Genomic DNA, 11,299 nt, shown 5'->3' with positions numbered 1-11,299 from the left:
TTATCAGAATTGTATATACAAACCTGTAAAATGGGACGTCTTTGTAGATGATATTAACAATATTCTAGAACACAATAATGAGTAAGATAACTGCCATTTACATTTCTTGGAGGACAACCCAAGAATGGGATTTTTATGAGGGTAACAAAGAAAAATTAAGCTCTGAAAGTAAACATATAAAGACAAAAGTAAAATATAGAAATAGTTGAATATTAAAGAAAAAATGATAGCCTACAATAGGTTATTTTTGTGAGGATAGCAAGTAAAGATATTTCCTGTACAAGAGGTAAGGATTCCCTGAACTAATGGAAATGAAGGACATGTATGGTTGTTTTAAGTCTGGGGGTCCCTTTTACTTTCTTCTGCTAGTAATAAAGGCAGATCACTTGAAAAGGTAACTTTGAGTTTCCCTTCCTGTCTTTTACCCATGAGAGAAGAGAGCATTTACTATTACAGATGCAGTTCTTAGAATCTCACTAGAGGGTGGTGTTGGTTCTAAAACCAGACATTGCTAATCTATAGTACATTCATTACAGGGCTGCATTCAATAACAAAAGGTAAACTTGAGCTTTCTGAATTTTACCTACAGGTAACATCAAAGCTGAAACCCCCCCAAGGGCCTTATCCTTTCTTCCATGCTTGCCACCTCAGAGGAGAGAGATAAAGTAGCTGAGATTACAGGAGGAGTTAGTGGTGGGTTCTAATTTGAGCTCCTGCACTAAGTAGTAGACAAGAAACCAAAGCTTCCCAGGCCTTTATTTCATTTGTAAATGATGCCCTAGATGCCCTAGATGATCCCTAAATCTTTTTGTGTCTCTGAAATTCAAACAAATTCTGAGTTTAAAAGGCTGAAGATTTCTTTTTTTTTTTTTTTAAGGCTGAAGATTTCTGATGTTCTTGGCCCAAAGGAACAGGTATCAACTCAAATTATCAAATTATTACTAATTAAAATATAATTTAATGTTATAAGTAAGGTTTAATATAGATTCGGATATTAAAAAGCCTTTAAACTCAGTTATCATCCTCTGTCCTACTAGAGAACCCCAGAGCCATCCTTTTTTTTTTTTAATATATCTACCTGAGTATGCTGTGATACTGCATTATCCAAAGATTTCCCTTTTCTTGGTTTAGTAACTTGCTGGAATGGAGCAAAATACGTTTACATAGGATTATCTAGAGAAAGGGGGTTGAACCATTATCACGTAGGGATGTTTTAGGATAGAAACTAACTTCTCCGCCTCATCCTGTAGTTAACCAACTTCCATCATATGTTTGCTCTGCTAGGAGTCACTCTCCAGAGGGATTTAAGTTGGTTTAGTTGTCTGTTACCCTCGCCTCTTTTATCTGATTCCCTTTCCTTGTTCCGTTCATTCACATTGCAGAGTGAACCGAAGATGGTCATTTTATGAAACCTGACTCGAAATGATTCAACTCCATGGCCCCAGGAAGCCCTGGTTTATCTCTACAAGGACTTGACCTCAAAGGGTAGGCGCGAGAGCCTGCAAACCCCCGATGGTGCGAAGCTGCGCCCTGTGGCCTCAAACACGTTGACGACTGGGGCTCGACACCCCGTTCCTCCAAATTGCTTTGCCTGGCCCACGGCTTCCCGCCCCCGGGTTTGGGTGCCCCCCGGGCTCCTCCCGGACACCCGGACTTCCCCGAGTGTGCACGGAGCGCCCGCGCTCGCCCCTTCGCTGGGTCCCCGAGCCGCGCCGGGCCGGCTCCCGCTGGCGGAGCACATCCTTCCCCGCTCCGCGCCCGGGCACACCCCTTGGCGGTGGGGATTGGTCGGGCCGACCCCTCCTCGGCGGCGCCGGGCTCCTAAGAGGCTCAGACGCCTGCCAATCCCCACGGGCTGTCAAAACAAGTCTTCCCCCTCTGTCACCGCGCAGCGGAGCGGAGGCCGCCGCACTTCCTGGGGCCGTCCGCGGGCAGGTGGCGGGGGCGCGGGCGCGGGGCGCGGGGCGCGGGCGCGGTGGGGCCGGCCTCCGAGCCGCGGGATCGGGCGCCGGTGCCCTTTGTCTGGCGCGGAGCGGGCGCTCGCCCCGCGTGCCGGCCCCTCCCTCTCCTTTCCGCCGCTGCCCGCTGGCGCCCGCGTCTCCTTCCCGGTTCCCGCCGCCGCGCCCCCGCGGACCGCCGGCCTCCCGGACCCGAGCGATGCCGCCTCTGCGCAAAGTTGCCGCCGCCGCCGCCGCCGCCGCCGCCGCGGGGCGCTGAGCAGAGTCCGGCAGGGCCGCCTCCGGGCGGGGAGCGCGGGGCGCCGGGGAGCGCGGGGCGCCGGGGCCGGACTCCGCGGCTCGCCGGCCATGGCCCAGGGCGCGGCGGGCAGGGAGGGTCCCGCGCCGCCCGACGCGGCCGCGGGCGAAGACGACCCCCGAGGGGGTCCGGACGCCGCCTGCGGGGAGGGCGTGGCTGCGGCCGCCGGGGGCCGCTGGAGGGACCGCCGCAGCGGGGTCGCGCTGCCCGGCGCTGCGGGGGCCGCGGCTGACAGCGAGGCGGGCCTCCTGGAGGCGGCGCGCGCGACCCCCCGGCGCAGCAGCATCATCAAGGTGAGTGAGGCCGAGCCGCCCGGGCGGGGCTGCGGGGCCCGTGGCGCGGGGATCCGCGCGGGGTGCGCGGTGCCGGGGGCATCGCCGGGGGCATCGCCGGCTCCGCAGCGTCCCCCCGCCCCCCCTCGCCAGACCTTCCTTCCTTCCCCGCCCGGAGGTTCCCAGACCCAGCTCTGGGCCGGGAGAAGAGAAGTCACTTTTTCTCCCCCGCCCCTGACAGCAGAGGAAAAGTTCCGCTCTGCGTCTCTGCGTTTTGATGGATGCTTTCCCTCATTTTCTCTGAAAGCTTCACTAAACCGTTGGCGGAAGGAGGAAGGAAGGATTCAGCGTAAATGCTGACCACGGGATGATTGTGCCCCGCTCCCCAGAGGAAGGGTAGCTGCCCCCCCACCTCCGGGCCCCCTCCCCCCGCGCAGTCTAGGAAATGCACGGTTCACCCACGGACCGACGCGCCCGAACAGCCCCCTCCCCAAGCCAGAATAACCCTCTAGACGCAAAAGGTCCCGAAACCCGGACAAGTGTGAACTTTCCCGGTAGACAGTTTTCAGGGGACCCTCCGGCCAAGTGAAGAGTGACGGTGGAGGATAGTTTCTGCAGTGCAGAAGGCGTCGGCGGGAGGCAGTCCGTGCCCCAAGCAGCATCCCAGGTCTTTGTGGTTGCCACTGCATGCGGGGAGAAGGCTTCCCCACCCCTCAACCACCAGACAAGATTTCTCCTCCTCTACTTGGCAAGAAACTTGTAAGCCTTTTCTTTCCCTTATCTCTTTCTGCCTTCCTTCCACTTGGGGCTTGCTTCCTGTTAGAGATTTCATCTTTTGGGTGCATGACATGTGGTAAGGTATCCTGGAAGTCAGAACTCGCCCACAGGCGTTGGAAAAGGGCCTCTTAACATAAACGAATGTGAGTAATCCTGTGCATATGAGATTAAAGTTGATTTTGGTAGTCAGTATGAAACTATATATATGGGTGTGTGTGTATGTGTGTGTGTGTGTATCTAGACAGCCAAAGATGATGCTGAAAGATGGACTTGAAGCTACTTACTACTTTCAATTTACTTGGTGTGCCTGTACATTCAAGACCCTTGTTCAAGGTGAAGCTGTGTAACAAGCCTCATAATGCATGTCTCTTTCTCAAGCTCAAACTCCCCTTGGCAGTGTGGGAAGACTGTGCCCACAGTACATCCACCCAGCTCCAAGTATTGTCTAAGCTTTTCCCCAACACTGACACATGGAAGTTTAAAACCAACAGGAAGATTTCTATATAAAAAGAAGAGTGGGTGGTAGTTGCAAATGACTTGTAGTAGTTTTTGTTATTTTGTGCCTTTAGATTATGTGAAAAGGAGTGTGCTATTCTGGGTGTGAATTTGGATAAAAAGGAAACGATCACTTTTTCTTCTTTTAACCCACAGGTCAGAAAGCATATTATTTTGAGGTCCTGTGTGCGTGAAAACAAACACAGCAAGATAATTTAAAATATACCATCATAAAAAGCAGTGGGGGAAAAAAATAAAAAATAAAAAGCAGTGGGCTCTATAGTGTTGTAAAAAATAAAAGTAACAGAGTGTAAGGAATATACAAATTCTTGCAACTAAATTTGCAATTTTTATTTATTTATTATTTTTAAAAGATTTTATTTATTTTTTCATTCATGACACACACCCACACACACACACACACACACACACACACAGGCAGAGACACAGACAGAGGGTGAGGGTGAAGCAGGCTCCATGCAGGGAGCCCGTTGCAGGATTTGATCCCAGGTCTCCAGGGCAGCGCTAAACTGCTGAGCCACGGGGCTGTCCTAAATTTGCAATTTTTAAATTGCATTATGTGCTGGTTTATATTCTCAAAAAGGCCCTTGCTGAGTAATTGTGCCTCTTTTGTTTTAAAGTTTATTTTTGTGGCAAAAAAGAAGGAGGCAACAGATTATCAGCTTGATCTCTCCCCATCTGATAGTAAAATAAACATGTAATAAATGGCCTTTATAATGAAAGATACTAGAAAATTACCAAATTGTTATTATTTTAAATTAGATTTTATTGAAAAAGTAATATAAGCATATGATAAAAAAAAATGTTGCAAGGGAGCATGAAAGGAAGACTCCCAGCTACTCCACACTCCCACTTACATAGACCACCCCCATAGCTGTTAACACTTTCTTAAGTATCTCTCCAGAAATATTCCATGCATATGAAAGCATATATATCTGTATATATATCTATGGTGAGCTATCGATCTTCTTGATTTATACAATAAAATTTTAACTTAAGTTTACAGGCCTCATATTTTCAAATTTGTTCCAAATGTTTTTTGATTCCTAGTGGGTTGTTCAAATCATTGTGATATGTCAGCTAATCTTTAGGAATAACCTGGAAGGTCATTGATGGGCATGGGTCCTTAGGGTCTGTTTTTAGAGGCCTTCATTCCCTTCCAGTGAGGAAAGAAGCAGGAGATGGGGTTCTGTTCCACACCACCTCTGACATCAAGGACCTTTCTGAGGACATCTTCAATCTGCTGCCCCATGGTTAGTCTACTCTAGCAAAATAAAAAGGAGAGTCTCTAAAAAGGTGTAGATCATATAGGAAATATGTAGCACCTGTTCTATATTGAAAGAAAAATGCCTTCTTCCGAGTTTGGCCGAAGATTCTTTTTATTTGCATTAAAACATACACAGAAAAGAAAGGCTTTAGTACATTTTATGTTAATCAAACTATTAAATGCTGTTCCAAATAGCCTTAGTATAGTGATAATTCATATTCATGATCATAACTGTGAGCCACTGAAAGATTGTGAAATCATCAAATATTATTTTCAGCTCAATTTAAGGTATTACTTCTATTCTAATTATTTTACTGCTAATTCTCTATTAACTTGAATATTAGACAAATCAGAATAGTCCATTCCTCTATCATGCCAGGAAACAGACTATCTTGTATATTAATAAAAGAAATGTCTTATATATTAATAAAAAGGATGTTTTCAGTAAGTTTGCCCTCTCTAATTTGTGAAAGCATGATTTTAGTTGAGAAAACAATTTTATTCTGAGCTAATGAAAACAATAACAATGTTTATCTTTACACATCTTTGTAAGGTCTTCTTTCTACTATAGTTGCGTTTCTTCCCTTATATGCCAGGTCCTAGGTTTTAAAAAATTTAATAGGAGACTTAAACTAGATTTTCTGGGGATCCCTGGGTGGCTCAGCGGTTTGGCACCTGCCTTTGGCCCAGGGTGCCATCCTGGAGTCCCGGGATCGATTCCCACGTCGGGCTCTCGGCATGGAGCCTGCTTCTCCCTCCTGTGTCTCTGCCTCTCTCTCTCTCTCTCTCTCTCTGTATGTCTATCATAAATAAATAAATAAATCTTAAAAAAAAAAACTAGGTTTTTTTTAATCCATCAATTTTTTTCCCTGTGTTTTTCCACGTGGTTATTTTTGATAGCGTTGACACTGACAAATGCTGCATGTTTTTGGTAAGTGCATTGTTGTATACCACAATATTGCAATAGACTGCATCTTAATTGCTTCTTGATGACTTGTGGTTTAAAATGACAAGTTAGTTACATGCAAGACTGGTAACATCTAACAATTATGTACTACTCTGCATATGAATATATTTCTGTTTAAGAGATTAGACCTTTTTTCTACCTAATATTTGACGTCAACCTTATAGGTTTAAAATATTTAACACTTTAGATTGTAGTTTATGGCTTTTTAACTCTGTGATGCTTTGGAAATTGGAAGCAGTGTAGCTCATTCCATATACTAGATAATGGGAACTGGGATACAAACATGTTTTCAGAATAGCAGTTGATTTTTCCTCCATTATATGCAACATATTGAAGGGTTCTACTTTTTTTGCTTTCAATTCTACGTAAGTATGAATTCTCTAGAAGAAATCATCATTTGGGTCTCATGGACATAGGTGTGTGGGATAAAGATGGGAGCTGGGAACGAGGTGCCAATACCTGCACTAAAGCAGCTAAAGTAATTGTTTTGGGGTGTTTTTTTGTGTCATTTTATGTCGTGGGCAATTCTCAAAACAACATTTTGTCATGTTTGTTATGGGGCTGGTGGAGTGTGTTTCTGAGCCAAAACTTCGAAGATATGTCTTGAGTACCTGTTGACACATGTCAACATTATGATTCTCTTCAGCGGGCAAGATGAATTGTATTCATATTTATCAAGTACCATTTACTATGAGTCAGGTGCTAAACTAGGAGTTTTTATACATTATGTCACTTAATCCTCACAATAAACCCTCTATAGGATTCATACCGACGTTGCTTAACGCCAGAACTTGTGCTCTTACGCTCTCAGAGGCAGGAAGTCCACAATCCGTGAATACTTTCAATTCACAATCTATGAATACAGTATGAACATTTAAGAGAGTGACGGAAGAGTCTGATTCTTGGGCCCTATGGCTTGGGAGAGAAATTAACCTTTCTTTGCTACCATACTTCCCAACCCAGAACACCTCGAAAAAGATGGCTCCAGGAATGGATGGCAAACCTTTCTGTCTTTGGTCATTTTGTGAGGCCAGCACTGTATTTTAAAAGGCAGAGCAATTTGGCAGATGTCCTATTTGTCATCAATAAATGGAGGCCACATCTGTTGTTTTACGCCAGACCACTTCTCCCATGCCCCTATATACAGTCAGGTTTGTGAGGGAGTGTATTCTCTTTTAGACTGATAGAGAAAGGGAAAAAAATACCTGGGGCATAGGAATCTGTAGTATTCTAGGAGAGTGAGGAAATGGGGAGTTGGAGCTCTGAAAGTATTTTGTATGACAGTTGTGAAGGGTAAGTAAGTATGATTGAAAAATAAAAATTTTAGACACACTATAAGTTAAATAGGCTTCTGTAAATTGGCTTGGGAATTAATCAGCATTGATAGACTTTTTTTTTTTGCCTGTAGAAATATGTGTTAAAAGTTCCAAGTAGCCAAGTTATGGAAATGTGTGTTAAAAGTTCTCAAATAACCAAATTATGGATAAATTTTGGAAAAACATCCTGATTGCACAGTGGAGCTGGCCAGCCTTTACAATGAATATGCCCTGGTGCCTTCAGTTGGGGGTGTTCCTAAGGTATGATTCAGCTATATAAATAGCGTTGAACTTCTTAGTTTGATCTGGTTTATTATCCCAGCAACTTCAGTCACAGTGTTTACTTTCTCTGAAATTGCCATAGAAACATGGACACATTTCACTTTAGAAGTGGTTGCCTTTCATTGTGGTGCCTTTCTGATCTGATTTCTTATAATACCTCTTAAGAGCATTAGGAATAAATTTTAGATAAAGAGCTTTGTCCTATTTTGATGAAAGATTTTAGAAGCACCTGCCAGTTAGTGTTTGCTATTGCTATCAGAATTTACACTATTTGTTTTCTTTCTTGGAAAATGTTTTAAGTTTCAAAAAATGTAAGCTAATGACATAGGCATTGAGAGGTGACGTATACATTGCAATTTAGACTAAATAGTTTTTTTCTCAGCCTTTTTCATTTTATAGTAAAGAAATTAGTAATTAAATTTTGTACTGTAAAATGTCAATTGAACACAATTGCCAGATAACACTTCAGGCACAGCAGGGTGTTATGAAAAAACATTCAGAAAACCCAACCTTACCTTTAGTGCGAATGAACAAATAATCCATTATTGCTTCTAGGTGGTGCTGGAGCAAGTGGTCAGGCAGTGGAACAGGGAGTAGCTCAGTCTGCTCTGCTCCTCCATCACTTTTGTTCAGCTTGAATAACTGTGAACATTAAATATAATTCATTTTCAGGAGCAATGTCCAAACTGATATATATATATCAGTTTCAAGTATACTATGTATGTATACATATATATATATATATATATATATATATATATGATTGTACATTAAAACATGCCAACTTAAAATGACTAAACAGGGGATCCCTGAGTGGCTCAGTGGTTTAGTGCCTACCTTTGGCCCAGGGCATGATCCTGGAGTCCCGGGATCGAGTCCCGTGTCGGGATCGGCATGGAGTCTGCTTCTCCCTCTGCCTGTGTCTCTGCCCCCCCCCCCCGTGTCTATCATGAATGAATGAATAAATAAATAAAATCTTTAAAAATAAATAAATAAGATGACTAAACAGCAGTAAGAGGCAGGAGAAACTTTGTGTTTGTCGATGGGGTCTCAGCACCAGTAAATGAACCATTGGTAATTAGATGGGAAATGAGAAAAATTTGATTGAACTTTCTATCTAAATTGAAAATAGGAAATCAGTACACCTTATTATAGTGAAACCCATAAGTTCTATAAAATCTTATATTTTGATAAGTGTTTTTAGTAATGTCAAAATGGTTTATTTGTAGTTTTATTGAATCTTATTTATCTCTGTATTCTAGTTCCTATAATAGAGTATAATAGACAAAATTTATTGTGATTATTGAGTATGCTAAAGTTATAATGAAAATTAGCACTAAATAGTCAACTTCTATAACAATAATTTTTGTCTTATTTTTAGTTGTCACCAACCGTACTGTGTATTTCAGCTAACACTTGATGACAACAAAATCATAGTATGGCAAAATATTGGAATAGTTTCTTGGATTTAAAATCAAATTTGATTTGTCATTTTATTTGTAACATCTTATGTGGGTGGGTTTAAGAGAGATATAATCTAGTTTATTTTCAACCATACCATTTTAACTCACTTCATTAATAATTAATCTAGCATTACTTTGAGAAAAGTGAGATTATACATGGTGAATAGAAAGGAATCATTATATTATCATTAACACTACAGGAAGAAGAAAGGCAGTTTAAATTTGAAGACAGTACAGTCCCTCTAAAGCAAAACAAAACAACCTAAAAATCAAAGTATTTTAGAAAGTATGCTTAGCTTCCAAAGATCTCTTAATTTGTATTTGTAAATTTACAAGAGTGTATAGCGATTACAGGCAAGGATGTTGTGTTTTTCCTTAACAATACAACTTTGTATTCGAAGTATTAAAACATCCTTGAAAGATGATATCTGCTTTGTTAATTTCTTTCATACAGACCTGTTCAAGAGCCCTTTAAAGGATGCTGTCTGTATTAAACTAAGCATGGGCAATATGCATAAGTTGGCGAACTTGTATTATTGTGTGGTACAATGCGATGGTTAGAAATGATTGTGAGATTGTATACAGAACACCTTCTCTGTGAGGTGTTGAGGGAGATAAATGCACAAAGAAGGCAAAAGAGACAATACCAAGATTTCAAGGCAGAACTCTAAGACATTGAACCGGATCACCTTGTCGGGGCTTGCCCCTAAGATACAAGTGATTTCAGATAGCCTGTGTGCTGAAAATCCACACCCCACATCCCAGATCTGACAGTCAATGATGAGGTTGGGCTGCTCAGGAGCACAACTCTTAGGGCCAGAGTCAGCAGTGGGAGAATGTGTTCCCTCTGAAGCCTCACTTGAGTCAGGCTGGGTTAGGGTTGCGCTCAGAAATAGGGCATCAGTGTTGGAAGAACGTGTGCAAACTGCACTGTTCTGATCCCCTTCGCGTCAATCCTCGTTGTTGGATTAAGGGCAGAGACAGGACACCACGGTATGTGCACTCTGACCTTTCTCTCCTTTGAAAGCTTCACTTCCATAAAACATAGTCCGACATAGTCCTTGGACTTGCAGTTTTCTTAATTATCAGGACTAATTTTTGGAGGAGGAGGTAAGGGAGGAGGGCATAGGAGTTTGTGCTCCCCCTAGGGGTTGACGGGTAAGATGCAAAGACCTCTTCAGCATTTGGTGAGCTGTTTTGAAATATTTTTTTTCCAAAGATTTTATTTATTTATTCATGAGAAGCACAGAGAGAGAGGCAGAGACACAGGCAGAGAGAGAGAGGGAGAACCAGGCTCCATGCAGGGAGCCCGACGTGGGACTCTATCCCGGGTCTCCAGGATCAGGCCCTGGGCTGAAGGTGGCGCTAAACGGCTGAGCCACTTGGGCTGCCCTTGAAATATTTTGGAATGATTGACTCTATGCTATAATTAACTATTACGTATTTAGAAATTTTATTAATAATTAAATATATTTGTTTTTACATTTAATCTAATAGATAAAACATCTTGAAGAGATTTTCCTATAGAGATATTTTCTTTATAATATTAGCAAAAACTTTTATAACTTCTATTATAGTCTGACATTCTAAGCACTAAATGTGTGTTAAATTTAGTCAAACCTCACAATAACGATGAGAGGGGTGTTTTTTATTATTATCTCCATTTTTATAGATGGAGAGATAAGTGACATGCCCAAGGTCACATAGTTAGCAAATGGCCAAGCTAAGAAATAGACTCAAATAGTCTAGCTCTAAAGGTTGCTTTAATCTTTATGTTATACTTCCTCTTAAATAATACTGATTTAATCCTCAGCCCCTGGGGATGGAATGGGAGACATTTTATGCTTACCTTGAAAACTAAGCTTAGCTGACAAATCTAAAGAAGTGATTCTGAAGATAGTTTTGGGAGGCTCTTAAGGATTATTTGAATCATTTTTTTTAGTACATTTTTAAACTTCCGTAACCTTTCATGTGAAATACCTTTACATGACTTTACATTAGTATTGTGCTCCACCTTACCTTGAGAGGAGTGGAATTCCTATTAGCATTTTACTCTTTGACCAGAATTAGCATCTTTATCACGAGACAGAGTTTATGATCCAACTTTGGTATAAATTACACAGGCTAAGGATGGATTGTTACTTAATCACTGCAACTTGATATCATTGCAGTTTATTTTATAG

General features: G+C 42.3%; 1 protein-coding gene across 4 annotated transcripts in view; it reads left to right on the top strand.

Annotated features, from left to right (window-relative positions):
* Positions 1–1,920: 1,920 nt before the first annotated feature.
* The window catches only part of PLCL1 (phospholipase C like 1 (inactive)), a 331,902-nt gene continuing 322,523 nt past the window's right edge, over positions 1,921–11,299 (top strand). The window contains exon 1 of one of the 4 annotated variants that reach the window (XM_072741275.1): positions 1,921–2,549. In XM_072741275.1, coding sequence (XP_072597376.1) covers positions 2,307–2,549 — 243 coding nt within the window. In that variant the 5' untranslated portion in view covers positions 1,921–2,306. Of the gene's footprint in view, positions 2,550–2,617; positions 3,449–6,167; positions 7,633–11,299 lie in introns of those variants that run through there. The other 3 variants (XM_072741276.1, XM_072741279.1, XM_072741280.1) reach the window with 3 other exon arrangements.

Source organism: Vulpes vulpes, chromosome 16, assembly GCF_048418805.1.
Source record: "Vulpes vulpes isolate BD-2025 chromosome 16, VulVul3, whole genome shotgun sequence".
Classification (NCBI taxonomy): Eukaryota; Metazoa; Chordata; class Mammalia; order Carnivora; family Canidae; genus Vulpes; species Vulpes vulpes.
The sequence above is the reverse complement of the archived record's forward strand: the minus strand, read 5'-3'. Positions and strand labels throughout refer to the sequence as shown.